The sequence below is a fragment of the Erythrolamprus reginae genome, chromosome 4 (genome assembly GCF_031021105.1).
Source record: "Erythrolamprus reginae isolate rEryReg1 chromosome 4, rEryReg1.hap1, whole genome shotgun sequence".
In the NCBI taxonomy this organism is placed as follows: Eukaryota; Metazoa; Chordata; class Lepidosauria; order Squamata; family Dipsadidae; genus Erythrolamprus; species Erythrolamprus reginae.
The window spans coordinates 78323930-78338828 of NC_091953.1; the positions used below are offsets into that span (position 1 = coordinate 78323930).

The following is a 14899-nucleotide window of genomic DNA, read 5'->3' on the forward strand; positions in this document are numbered from 1 at the left end:
AGCTCTCGCGACCGCATTCTGAACGATTTGAAGTTTCCGAACACTTTTCAAAGGTAGCCCCATGTAGAGAGCGTTGCAGTAATTGAACCTCGAGGTGATGAGGGCATGAGCGACTGTGAGAGTGACTCCCTATTAACAATGTTAATATTGCAAGTTTTGTGGTTAGTCAAGACATTGCTAAGAGAAGAAAACCATATACAGATGGCGAATTCATAAAAAGTTGTTTTATAAATGCATCTGAAGAGCTATTTCAGGATTTTAAGAACAAAGGAGATATTATTTAAAAAAATTAGAGTTATCACTGTCTGCTAAAACAGAGAGAGGGAGGGAGAGAGGGAGATATGCAGGAACAGAGGGAGGGTGAGAGACATAGATAGAAAGAAGGGAAGAGAGAGAGAGAGAGAAGAGTTTTGTGGTTCCCAGTTCTCTGTCTTAATGAGTGGCTGGATAGGCATGGCTAAGGGGTCATGTGACTGGTTGGGAGTGAGTGATATCGAATTGGCCAAGCCTACCCAGGTTTTGTGGTTCCCTGTGTTTTTTTTTCTTCTGTGGGAAACGGGTCGAAATGGCTCTTTGAGTGTTTAAGTTTGCCAATCCCTGCCTTAAACAATGCTTTAGTATTGCAGATTAAGAGCCATTCTTTACACCATGCTTTATGATAATGTGTTTCTTTTTTTCCTTTTTTTTGAGGGGGGTATTTCAACATTTTAATCCAAGTAAATAGAATACTTTCCAAATGCGAAAATATTTCCCTACCATCAAAATAAGTGAATATGAACACTTCCTCTTCCTGAAATGTATAACATACAAAATAGGATAGAAAAACGAATAACACTGCATTATTTCCTTTCCTAAAATAATAAAAATCTAACTGAAACTATAATGTGTTTCATTTAGCATATAAGCCTAATGTTTGTAGCTTAAAGCATCTGGTTCAAGATTCAATTTATGTAAAACCAATCAACTTGTTTAATGATCTACAAATAAAATGTGATTAGTTACAGTGTGAAAACCTATCACAATGATTTGTGTTTTGGTTTTGTTTAGTTTTAACAATGCTGTCCAAAGCTGTTATTTCATTACCCCAAACAATTTATCAGAAAGTACAGTATTATCAGACTTTGACAACTGGTCATAGAACCTTTTTTCCGCACCATTGTAGCTTCAAAAGTGAACAGTCTTAACTTGATGGCTGTCCATATTATAAAAATACTAATTTATTAAATTTGTAGGCAGCCCAGAGTTGCTAACAGTGAGATGGGCTGCATATAAATTCAATAAATCAAAATAAAATATTACTGAATGAGTTTTATATCATTTCAACAGATTATTTTTGCAAATTTTATTCAATTTCATTATAATACCAGGAGGAATATTACATATTTTTGAATATATTTTAGTACACAACAATTTAAATGTGCTTGTTGGAATAGATAATGCATCATTACTGAAAGAAACACACACTTTTACCCAATTTATTGTCAATTACAAAGTAAACACATATTTCCAAAATGAAGATCGCACTTATTACCGGTATATTAAAGGCCAGGCGTGGATTGGGAATGTACTAACTTTATAGTTCTGTGTGACTTTTTATGCAAACGTGACCGAAAGTAACTAAAGCATAACATAGTACTTGTACAATAGACAATGGGAACTTTACTTCTCTGTGTTCTACTCTGTATTGATTGTGCTACAGAATGAAGCAGAGAGAGGGGGAAATATTCTGAACAAAACCAAATAACGTCGGAATTTAGTTGCCGATAGAGATCACGTTTCTTTCGCTGGAACCAGCTTGTAAGGGTAGATGTCACTCTGCCTGGCATTATGTCTTTGTACTTTCGTACTAAATGAAGTAACGTTGTACATACGGAAGAAAAAGCGTGAGAACATTTGGGAGATTTATTTCCCATCGTCACAAAGCATTTCCTTCCAATTCTAACTACCTTTTGATAGGAACAAAAAGACAAGCAAGGCGAGGCAGATTTTCTTGAACTCCCGACCGTCACCCAATCTTCGAGTACCGAAGGCACTCGAAAATAGGGTAAAAATAGCCTACGGAAACCGTTGGAATACTGCACCCCTGAGATGACCTGCCTTCACCAATCCGAATTCCCTTCTTACCAAAGTAGTCAGGTCTTGCCGAGAAAGATGAGGCTGCCCCAGTGTCACTCCCGCTTCGGTCCCCGCCATCTTGCCTGAAAGAAAGTTAGAAGTCCGCCGAGTCTGCCTGACCTTTCCCTACAAAACCCAGTAATTTCAGGGGCAATTTCAGGGGACGATGCTGCAAAATATCTAGGAACAGAGTTACATGCCGCTTTGCTTTATCTAGGGAGAAGCTTGGAAAGAATTCGCGATTGAGTCAGGCAATATGGTGGACTGCTCAAGAAGGACCCCGGGCCTGGCTGATGCAATCGGCGTGTAAGAAAAGGCGTAAGAAAGCAAAGCGCGTTTTCTTCAGTCGGCTGTGGAATGGGTGGTGCTGATGGCCGTAAGTTCCAAACCGGAAGTATTGCTTAGAGATGTCTCGTTAGAGCTCTACTGTAATTTTTCCCAATTTACCATTCTGCCTCAGTGGTGCTAAATGTATATGTAAAGAGACACTACAAGTTGCAGAAATTGCGCTACCATACCTTTGTTCAGAGTTCACAGGTGCGTGCCTATGGCTAATTTGGACCGAGCTTCTAACTTGGTGTGCGGTCAATCATCATTATTCTAAACTTATGTTAGCTTAATCATACTTTATAAAACATAACTTCATTTTTAGATCATGTTTTTTTTATTTTTTCACCAACCTTATATAAACATCCATACATATATCAAAACACTTAATTATACATATCTATCCAAAATGCCATAAACATAAACCCTTAATTTGCTCCTTTTAAACTTTTATATCTTCCTTGCTTTCGTTCTACAGTATATTTCATACTACTACCCTCCCTCTATCTCCCTCTCTTGCCTCTATCTTCCTCTCTACCTCCTTTCTACTTCCCTCCTTTCTACTTCCTCTTCCTCCCTCTTATCCTTCCCCGAATACATCTAATCACAATCCATTTTATGGTTAACACAAGCAATTCAAAAACCCTGAGTTCATTCCAGCATCGGAGCTATTAAACATATCTTTCCCTTTATCCATATATATAATATTATAATAATATAATAGAATAATAGTAGATATACCTAGATTATATATATATAATATTAATTATTGATATTGTTGGATTGATACAAGATCTGTATAATTAATATATATTTCCTTCCAGCAATTGACCTACCATAATCTAATTTATTTCCCTTTTCTTTTCTTTTGTAATATTTTTATTGTTTTTCTTTAAACAAACAAGACAGACAACATTTAACATTTAAAGGAGCTACCATTGCTCCGCTTGTCATAGAAGTCTAACTAGTACAGAAAAGAAAAATCTAACTATAGTCAGACCAATACAGAAATACAATTTTTAATATTCTACGTTCTTATTAAATTTTCCTCTGTATTTCCATCTTTATATTATAATTCATATAACTCAAATGAGTTCTATCTATAAAATATTATTTTGATAATATAATTAAACTAGTTAAGGTCAATTAATTAAACAGATAATTTAAAAAGTATTTAAAATTAGTAATATTACAAAAATACTCTATCATTATACTATTTTTAATCTATTACTTTATATCTATTATAACAATATTATAAAATAATTAAAATCACTTATTCAGTCTAAAAAAAAACCCTTATCCTTTTAATTTCTTAATACTCTACCATATATATATTCAATTTAATAAATTCAAATGATTATAAATTTATTCTTATATAATTTTGAAATTATTTTTTAAGATTCCACCATTTATACACTTTGTCCCATATTTTGTAAAATTCTGTTTCCGCTTGATTGTTCAAGCGTCTTGTCATCATGTCTAATTCTGCACAGTCCATGATTTTTTAAAAATACTTCTTCATCTTTTGGTATTTCCTTTTCTTTCCATTTCTGCGCAAATATTATCCTTGCCGCAACTAAAATGTGAATTATTAAATAATATATTTCTTTTTTATATTTCATATCTGAGATACCTAGTAGGAAGAATTCTGGAGTCTTTCTAATCTTCTCGTTCGTTATTTCCTTTAACCATTTCTCTACTTTATTCCAATAATTCTTGGCTTCAAGGCAAGTCCACCATGTATGAAAATATGTACCGATTTCTTTTTTACATTTCCAACAGGTGGGAGAAACATTGGGAAACATTTTAGAAATCCTATATGGTGGGAGATGCCATCTATAAAACATCTTAATTTGATTTTCTTTAAAAGAAATTGATTTTGTTATTTTCCAATTATATACCCATACCTTTTCCCATGTTTCCAAATTTATCTCTTTTCCAAAATTTTTGCACCAACTGATCATATTGTCTTTCAGTATCCAACCTATCGTTCTATAATTTATTAAATATTTATATACGTTTCCAATTAGTTTTTCTTGATTTTGAGTTAACAATTTGCCTAATATGTTATTTTCTTTTCAGAAAATATAAGTTTTATTTATTATTATTTATTTATTACTTAGATTTGTATGCCGCCCCTCTCCGAAGACTCGGGGCGGCTCACAACATGTAAAAAACAAATCATAAGCAATCAGACAAATTTAAAATATTTAAATATTTAAAAGACCCCATATGCTAACAGTCACACACACAGACATACCATGCATAAATTAAACGTGCCCAGGGGGAGATGTTTCAGTTCCCCCATGCCTGACGGCAAAGGTGGGTTTTAAGGAGTTTACGGAAGGCAGGAAGAGTAGGGGCAGTTCTAATCTCCGGGGGGAGTTGGTTCCAGAGAGTCGGTGCCGCCACAGAGAAGGCTCTTCCCCTGGGGCCCGCCAACCGACATTGTTTAGTTGACGGGACCCGGAGAAGGCCCACTCTGTGGGACCTAATCGGTCGCTGGGATTCGTGCGGCAGGAGGCGGTCTCGGAGATATTCTGGTCCGATGCCATGAAGGGCTTTAAAGGTCATAACCAACACTTTGAATTGTGACCGGAAATTGATCGGCAACCAATGCAGACTGCGGAGTGATGGTGAAACATGGGCATACCTAGGTAGGCCCATGACTGCTCTCGCAGCTGCATTTTGCACGATCTGAAGTTTCCGAACACTTTTCAAAGGTAGCCCCATGTAGAGAGCATTACAGTAGTCGAACCTCGAGGTGATGAGGGCATGAGTGACTGTGAGCAATGAGTCCCGGTCCAGATAGGGCCGCAACTGGTGCACCAGGCGAACCTGGGCAAACGCCCCCCTCGCCACAGCTGAAAGATGTTGTTCTAATGCGAGCTGTGGATCGAGGAGGACGCCCAAGTTGCGGACCCTCTCTGAGGGGGTCAATAATTCCCCCCCCAGGGTGATGGACGGACAGATGGGATTGTCCTTGGGAGGCAGAACCCACAGCCACTCCGTCTTATCCGGGTTGAGCTTGAGTCTGTTGACACCCATCCAGGCCCCAACAGCCTCCAGGCACCGGCACATCACTTCCACCGCTTCATTGACTGGGCATGGGGTGGAGATGTAAAGCTGGGTATCATCCGCATATTGATGATACCTCACCCCATGTCCTTGGATGATCTCGCCCAGCGGTTTCATGTAGATGTTGAATAGCAGGGGGGAGAGGACCGACCCCTGAGGCACCCCACAAGGGAGAAACCTAGGAGTCGACCTCTGGCCCCCCACTAACACCGACTGCGACCGGCCAGAGAGGTAGGAGGAGAACCACTGAAGGACAGTGCCTCCCACTCCCAACCCCTCCAGCCGGTGCAGAAGGATACCATGGTCGATGGTATCGAAAGCCGCTGAGAGGTCAAGGAGCACCAGGACAGAGGATAAACCCCTGTCCCGGGCCCGCCAGAGATCATCCATCAACGCGACCAAAGCGGTTTCCGTGCTGTAACCGGCCCTGAAACCAGACTGCTGGGGACCTAGATAATCGGCTTCTTCCAAGGACCGCTGGAGCTGGAGTGCCACCACCTTCTCGACAACCTTCCCCATAAAGGGAAGGTTGGAGACTGGACGATAGTTGTTAAGTACGGCTGGGTCCAGGGAGGGCTTCTTGAGGAGGGGGCGCACAAGCGCTTCTTTATAGAGTGATGGAAAAACTCCCCTCCCCAAGGAAGCGTTGGTAATCTCCTGGGCCCAGCTCCGTGTCACCTCCCTGCTGGCCGAAACCAACCAGGAGGGACACGGATCCAGTAAACAGGTGGCGGAACTCACAGCTCCGATGGCCTTGTCCACTTCATCAGGTGTCACCAGATCAAACTCTTCCCAGACAGGTGGACAAGTACGTGCCCCAGTCACCTCGACTGACTCATTGTCAGTCGACTCTGTTATACAATTGGAGTCGAGATCGGCCCGGATCCGAGCGACTTTATCAGCGAAAAACGTGTTAAAATCCTCGGCACTACTCTGTAAGGGCTCCCCAACTCCCCCCTGGTTGAGAAGGGAGCGGGTCACCCTAAACAGAGCGGCCGGGCGGGATTCCGCTGATGCAATCAAGGCGGCATGGTACGCGCATCTTGCCGCCTTGAGCGCCACTTTGTAAGTCTTAATAAAAGCTCTTACAAGTGTTCGATCGGATTCAGACCTACTCTTCCTCCATCGCTTCTCTAGACGTCTCTTTTGGCGTTTCAACTCCCGGAGCTCCTCGTTGAACCATGGGGCTCTACGGGGTCTAACGCCTCGGAGAGGTCGCAAAGGCGCAATCCGGTCAAGAGCCCCCGCTGCAGCCGTGTTCCAGGCCTCCGCGAGAGACTCCGCCGAACTGTGGACGAGTGCCTCTGGAATAACCCCAAGCGCCGTCTGAAAGCCCTCTGGGTCCATCAGGCGCCTGGGGCGGAACATCTTCATTGGTTCCGCCTCCCTGTGGGGGAGGATTGGAGCCAGGAAGTCAAGCCGTAGTAGAAAATGGTCTGACCATGACAAAGGCAACACTTCTAAGCCCCTTAGTCTCAGACCATTACTCAATTGCTTGGAAAGGAATACCATGTCAGGTGCGTGCCCTCCCTCGTGAGTCGGACCCTGAACTACTTGAGTCAGGTCCACGGCTGTCATGGTGGCCATGAACTCCTGTGCCAACCCAGAGGTTTCGCCGAGTGACGGCAGATTGAAGTCCCCCAAGACAATAAGTCTGGGGAACTCTACCGCCAACCCGGCTACCTCCTCGAGTAGCACAGGCAGGGCTTTTGACACGCAGCTGGGAGGCAGGTACGTGAGAAATAAGCCCACCTGAACTCCTAAGTCCAACTTCATCAAGAGAGACTCGCAACCCGCTATTTCCGGAGCAATGAGTCTACGCAGGCAAAGGCTCTCCCTGGCTACAATAGCCACTCCTCCCCCCCTCCCCTGGGGTCGCGGTTGATGCCATATCTGAAACCCGGCTGGGCAAATTTCAGAGAGAGGAACACCTCCCTCCGGGCCCAGCCAGGTTTCAGTAATACATGCCAGGTCGGCCTCCTCATCCAGGATCAGATCCCGGATGAGGAGAGCTTTATTAACCACCGACCTGGCATTCAACAGCAGCAACCTGAGCCCAGGGCCAGAGTTACACTCATCACCAGTACCCAAGATTGGGCTCACAGAGCCAGAACAGGGGACCGTTATTAAGCAACGGTCCCTCGTTCCCCTGGAACGGCTAACTCTGTGGCCCCCGCCATATCTGATATAATTTTAATATCTAGAACTAATCTGCGCATACTGCCACCAATCCAAATCAATACCTAACTCTTGTAGTTCTTGTTTCATTCTTAATTTTAATTGATTATCCAATAAATCCCTATATTTCCATATCTTTCCATCTTTTAAAAAATTCGGGTGCAAAATGGCCTCAATTGGTGAGATCCATTCTGGCATTACTAAGAAATTATTTTTCTTTATTTCATTTCAAACGTCAATCAATGCTTTTCTAATAATATTACTTTTAAAATATGAATGGGTTTTCAACTTTCCATGCCAGCCTAGCATTAAATCATGGCCTTCGAGATTAAGTAATCTTTGGTTTTCCAAAGTTAACCATTCTTTAATCCATGTTAGGGCAGTAGCTTGGTAATATAATTTCCAATTTGGGAGGCCTAGGCCTCCTCTTTCTTTACGGTCTTCTAATGAATTTTGTTTTATTCTTCGTTTCTTGCCTTGCCATATAAATTTTTTTGTTATACAGTGGTACCTCGAGATACGAGTTTAATTCGTTCCGGACCTGGGCTCTTAAGTCGAGCAGCTCTTATCTCGAATGACTTTTCCCCATAGGAATTAATGTAAATAATTTTAATTGGTTCCAGCCCTCAAAAAACTCACAAAGTTAGTCTAAATTATGCAGAAAGACATGTTTTTAATGAAGAAATGTACATGTACATATAAATGAATAATGAAGTTTCTTTCACTTAACTTGTAAACTTTCTTAAACTTTTAAATTTACATATGTTCAACTTCTCTGCCACCCAATCCTGTAGGACAGAGGTCCCCAACCCTTTTTGCACCAGGGACCGGCTTTAAGCGATCAAGAGAGGAATGGGTGAATGAATGGACGGAGGGTGGGAAGGAAGGAAGGAAAGAGGGAAGGGACAGGAACAGAGGAAGGAAGCAAGGAAACTTATGAAAGGGGAGAGTAAGAGAGGAATGAGTGAAGGGAGGGAGGGAAGAAGGTGGGAAGGAGAAAGAAAAGAAGAAATAGAGGAATGGAAGGTAAAAGAGAGAAAGAAAAAGAGCAAGAAAGAAAGAAAGAAAGAAAGAAAGAAAGAAAGAAAGAAAGGGGGAAGGGACAGGAACAGAGGAAGGAAGCAAGGAAACTTATGAAAGGGGAGAGTAAGAGAGGAATGAGTGAAGGGAGGGAGGGAAGAAGGTGGGAAGGAGAAAGAAAAGAAGAAATAGAGGAAGGGAAGGTAAAAGAGAGAAAGAAAAAGAGCAAGAAAGAAAGAAAGAAAGAAAGAAAGAAAGGGGGAAGGGACAGGAACAGGAAGGAAGCAAGGAAACTTATGAAAGGGGAGAGTAAGAGAGGAATGAGTGAAGGGAGGGAGGGAGGGAAGAAGGTGGGAAGGAGAAAGAAAATAAGAAATAGAGGAAGGGAAGGTAAAAGAGAGAAAGAAAAAGAGCAAGAAAGAAAGCTGCAAGCACCCCCCCGAGCCCCCCAGGCCGGCTGCAACCTTTTAAAACACGCGCGCCGCTTCGCAGCTGTCTCCTGAAGCCGAACGCGGAAGTTAGCGTTTGGCTTCAGGAGACAGCTCCTTGGCGCTTGTATCTCGAATTTGGGCTTGTAAGTAGAACAAAAATATCTCTCCCCTCCCAGCTCTTATCTCGAGTTGCTCTTAAGTAGAGCAGCTCTTATGTCGGGGTTCCACTGTACTATTTAACTCTGCAAAAAAATTTGGTCTGGGATTCATAGGGATAACTTGAAAAAGAAATAAAATTTTAGGAAGGATATTCATTTTAATTGTAGAAATTCTTTCAACTAGTGATAATTGCAAATTATTCCAAATTTCCAAATCCCTTTTAATCTGTCCTAACAGTTTTAAGTAGTTGTTGTTTTTTAAAGATATGGCTTTGGAGGTCATCCATATACCTAAGTATTTCACCTTTTTTGTGACTTTCATATTTGTTAAATTTTCTAAATATTTTCTCTGCGTCTCTGTCATATTTTTTGCTAGTATCTGTGTCTTTTCTTTATTTATTTTCAAACCTGCAACGTTCCCGTATACTTCTATTAAATTTATTAACCTTGAAATTGATGTTGTAGCATCTTCTATAATAAAAACTACGTCATCGGCAAAAGCTTGCACTTTATAAATTTCTTTTTTAATCTTCAATCCTTTTATTTCCCTTTCTGCTCTTATTTGGACAACCTTGTCTCACTCCTCTTTGCATTGCTAATTTTTCTGTTTGCTCACTATTTGTTACGATTGTAGCTGATTGTTCAGAATATATAGCATCTATTATATTAAAGAATTTGGTTCCTACCTCCATCTTATTCAATTGTATTTTCATAAAATTCCAATCTACATTGTCGAACGCTTTCTTAGCGTCTAAGAATATAAGTGACATTTGTTTGTCTGGGTGTTGCTCATAATATTCTAATGTATTTACTATTGTTCTTAAATTATTTTTTATTTGTCTTCCTGGTAAAAATCCATTTTGATCTCCATGTATCATGCCATTTATAATGTTTTTAAACCTGATAGCAAAAATTGATATAAAAATTTTATAATCCACATTTAACAATGATATTGGTCTATAATTTTCTATTTTTTCCTTCTCCGTTCCCACTTTATGTATTAAAGTTATTAAAGTTTCTGGCCATGTTTTGGGTAGTTTACCTTCTGCTATTATTTGATTATATATTTCTGAGATATTTTTAAAAAAGTATTTCAATATCTAACTTATAAAATTCTGCTGGTATCGCATCTGGGCACGTCGCTTTGTTATTTTTCTGGTTTTTAATAGATTGTCTTAATTCTATTTCTGTAATAGGCTTGTTTAATCTTTGTTTTGAACTTCAGTTAAAACTGGTAAATCTATAGTCCTTAAATACTCAAAAATTAAATCTTCCTTTATTTCTTCTTTCTCATATGATTTCCTATAAAATTCTAATGCTATTTCCTTTTTTCCCTCTGTTCTATGTTTTATTACACCTTTGGTATCTATTAATTTTTTAATAATTTTATTTTCCCTCTCTTTCCTAAGTTTATATGCCAACCATCTTCCTGGTTTATTTGCATGCTCAAAATATTCCTGTTTTGCTCTTTTTATTTTTTCTACCATTGATTCTTGTTCTATCAACCTTAGTTTATGTTTTATTACTTCTCTCTGGTTTTTAACTTTATCACCATGTTCATCTTTTTGCATTTCCAATTCTAATTTTTTCAATTCTTCCTCTAATTCTTGATGTTGTATTTTCTTCTCTTTGTTTTTTGTTTTTTCCCCATGAAGGAAATTGTTAACCCGCGTATATATGTCTTTGTTGTGTCCCAAAGATTTTGTGGGGTGGTATCATTATTTTTGTTTATTTTTTTTAAAAAAACTCTAATTCCTTCTCTATCCATTTTTTATACTCGGGATCCTTTACTATATTTCTATTCATCGACCAGTTATTGTTTTTCTTTTACCTTTCCAATATATAACTAAGGGATTATGGTCGGCTCAGGTATTAGTCTCAATCTCAATATCTCTAATTTTTTCCATTGTGTGTGCTGGAGCCCAGGCCATATCAATCCTGGACCAAGTTTTATGCGGGTTAGAATGAAAAGTATATTGTTTATTTTTAAAGTGGTACTCACGCCATATATCTTTTAATAACAGTTCTGTGTGCATTTTCCAAAATGTCGCGGGTAGAATTACCTTTTTCTTCTTCTCTTCCCCCCCCCCCCGTGTAATCCATTTGATTATCTGAGATTGCATTGAAATCTCCTATTATTATCATATTTTCTATTGATAATTCATTTATTTTGTCATGCAAATCTTTATAGAATTGTTTTTGGTTGTCATTTGGTGTGTAAATTGAAACAATCACAAGAGGTTTTGTTTCTAAATCCAATTGTACCATTAAAATTCTACCTTCACTGTCAATATATATTTGTTTGGATTCAATTATTTCATCAATATACATTGCTACTCCTCTTTTCGTTTGATTTGCCAAACTAGTATATAATTTCCCCAATTTTGAGTTGTTAAGAAGGCTTCTCTTTGATTTTTTAATATGAACTTCTTGTAAAATGTTTATTTGTGCTTTTTGTTTCTTGAGTTTAGTCAATATTTGATTTCTTTTCTTTGGATTATTCAATCCATTAACATTGACTGAAAAATTTTTCAAGTTGTGTGACATCTTTATTTATAGTATTTTTTGGTTTCTTTCGGTTCACGCAGTCTAGTATCTAAGACCAATTCTTGTTGGACCTGTGATTGTTTCTTTTTAACTTCTTGTGTTTCTCCCCTTTCCTTACCAGTGGCCCCCTGTTCTTCTTCTTTACCCTTAAGTTCTATCTGAAGTTGATCAATCTTGTCCAATCCGCTTTGTGCGAAAAAGGCTCTTGCTTGGTCCACTCTCTATCTTGACTTTCATTGCTTGCCAAGTTAAGGTAAGGCCTTCCGGTACCAACCATCGAAAAACAATATTCTTTTTAATTAAAACACTTGTGAGGAAGTAATATTCTCTTCGACTTTCTCTTACCCTCTTGGGAACTTGTTTCAAAATCGTGATATCCCTTTATATTTCCAGGTCTGATTTCTTGCCTGTTTTAAGATATCATCTTTAATTATTCTTCTTGCAAACTTAATGTGTAGTTCTCTTGGTAAGTTGTGCCGTCTTACATATCCTGTTTGAGCTCTGTAAACTTCATCTATTTCTCTTATCAGTTCTCCTGGATCAGCTTGTAAAATTTCACCTATTATTTCTGCCATTTTTGCTGATAGATCTTCATCTCTTTCTTCTTCGATATTTTGAAATCTCAATCCATGTGATGCAGATTGGAGTTCAAGATTGGTTATTGCTTCGTCGAAGGTTCTACAGGCTGCATAATTATGTTCTTCATATTCTTCTATCTTCTGTCCTATATCTTGACTTTTTCTTCTGTTCCTTTTATTCTTTTTTCGTTCTCTTGTAAATTTTGTTGTATTGCTTTCATATTTTCGTCCATTTCACTCATACTCCATTTAACTTCACCAATTTTGGTTTTAAGTTCACCAATCTCTTTTTTAATCTCTGTTTTCAGCATGCCCATCTCGTTTTTCATCTCCTGCTTCATTTCTTCAAAATATTTTTTCAGTTCCTCTTTATTTGTTTCTAGTTGAGTTTTTGTCTGAGTTTGTGTCTTCTGCATAAAGTCTTGAATACCTGCTAGTGTGTCTTGAATAGACTAAAGATTTAGTTCTGCAGGTGGCTTTCTTTCTCTTTTTCTTTTTCCTTGGCTAACATTGTTGTTATTGTCCTTTGTTGTAGCGGAGATGATGTTGGAGATACTTTGGGTGTGGGAGTTTGAGTTTGAGTAGATCTTTGTTTTCGAGTTGTTGTTGTTGTCACTGAAGTCACACTTTGTGCCCTGTAAGAACCTTTCATATCTCAAGAGTTTAACCCTTATTATCCAATTTCTTAAAAGACTCTCTTATAATATAATTGGAACAATTATTTTCAACAGTTAAAGAGAAAATAGGCTATTATAATACCAATAGAAAAAATGTAGAATAAGAGAGGAAAGGAGTGTGGAAAATATGTTTTAAATTCAATTTAAATTTGATAACAATATGAGAAGAAAAGAGAAAGTTAAAAGAAAGAAAAAGAAATCAATATAAGCAAAAGTTTTAATAATACTGGAGAAAAAAAGAAAGGAAAGATCAATCTCTTAGATATTGAGTGGGTAATATACTATGTTTGTTAAGGTTGTGGGGGGCACCAGGCATAGGGAGGGGAAAAACAAAGTTTCTGGCACATTTTATATTTCCAATTTAATTAATGAGAAAGAGAGAACAAAGGAAGAAAAAAGTGGAAAGAATATTAAAGTTATTTAATCCAAAAGAATATGTATTGAAAAAGAAAACAAAATTATAAAAGTAAAGGGAAATTTAAGATTTAAAAATGTATTATATTGAAGAAGGAAAAAATAAAAATATCAAAAAGGATAAAAATATGTAAAAATGTAAAAATATTTTCTTAATGATAATAAAAAAAATAAAAGAAAAACGGGGAAGGGTTGAATTTCAGTTTTTTCCCCCTTTTCCAAAATATTAATTCCAACGATGTGATCAAAGTTTGATTTCCAGAGAAAAAAGGAAAACAATGTCAAAAATCCAAGCAGGAAAAATTGTTTAAAACAATTATATTGCAATATGAAAATCCAAAAATAGAAACTGCAAAGCAAATATCAAATGAAATACTTATAAAGCCCAAAATAAAATTCAATGAAAATAAGTCTAATCCTTCTTCCTTCCCTTTTAAAAAAATCCTTACTCTTCTGATGTCAAAAAGAAAATAGGCCTCTAATACATGCCTGCAAAGTTTTTACAGTTCTTTTTCCTCTTTGTTCCATGGACTACAAATATATTCCAAATTCAAACAAAAGTAAAAATAGAGTTCAAAAATTTAATCCAACACGGTAAAAATTCATTAAAAGCAATTTGTAAATCATTTACAAGTCTAAGGAGAAGGGCGGCATAAAAATCAAATAAATAAATAAAGAAATAATTTTATTCAATTCATTTCTAAGATAGTCCAAGCAAAAAATTCATCCAATTATTTATTTGTCAGTCCAAATATTTGTAAAAAATTGAAAATAAAAATAAGAATAGTCTTAAAAATGCAAAAACACTATATAATATCTATTTATAAACCATAAAATGCAAAATGTAAAATCGTCGCTCTTTTTTTTTTTTTTTTTTTTTGAAAACAAGCAATTTAACCAAGACAAGTAGATCCGGCTGTTTTCCTCCCTTACAGATGGATATCACTTCAGGTTGTAGACTTTATTTATAGATCGCCTTTAACTTCGATATTTTCTCTTTTCACTTACAAGTAACAGAATACCAAAAGATTACCTTGGGGTGCTTTATCTTCCTTTTCTCTGTTGATCTGCCTGTTTGTAGACTTCCTTAGGCTTCTTTTGACTCACTTCGTGAAACGGACGCTATGGCCGCGCCCCAGCAGCCGCTGGGACACGGTTCTTCATTGTCACAGCTGCGGGGCTTTCCCTACTTTCCGGGGCAGTGGCGATCTGCCCCGAGGGATCCGGGAGACCCCCTGTCCTGCTCTGAACCCTCCGGGCTGCAACGGAGCGCAAATCGCACCCTGTGACAAGAAAAAGGTGCCGCGAAGACGGAGCGGTGCCTTCGCACACCCGACATGGTTGAGCTCACCCGGAAGTCGGCTATTTCTCTTTTC

The 14899-nt window shown here is 38.2% G+C and overlaps 2 protein-coding genes across 6 annotated transcripts in view; one reads left to right on the forward strand and one right to left on the reverse strand.

Annotated features, from left to right (window-relative positions):
- The window catches only part of EIF2S3 (eukaryotic translation initiation factor 2 subunit gamma), an 87760-nt gene extending 85291 nt beyond the window's left edge, over positions 1–2469 (reverse strand). The window contains exon 1 of one of the 3 annotated variants that reach the window (XM_070750690.1): positions 2125–2469. In XM_070750690.1, coding sequence (XP_070606791.1) covers positions 2125–2193 — 69 coding nt within the window. In that variant the 5' untranslated portion in view covers positions 2194–2469. The remainder of the gene's footprint in view (positions 1–2124) is intronic. The other 2 variants (XM_070750688.1, XM_070750691.1) reach the window with 2 other exon arrangements.
- The window catches only part of KLHL15 (kelch like family member 15), a 127807-nt gene continuing 115319 nt past the window's right edge, over positions 2412–14899 (forward strand). For 2 of the 3 annotated variants that reach the window (XM_070750686.1, XM_070750681.1), the window contains exon 1: positions 2412–2491. The gene's annotated coding sequence lies outside the window, so the exon portion shown is untranslated. Of the gene's footprint in view, positions 2492–2598; positions 2653–14899 lie in introns of those variants that run through there. The other variant, XM_070750682.1, reaches the window with a different exon arrangement.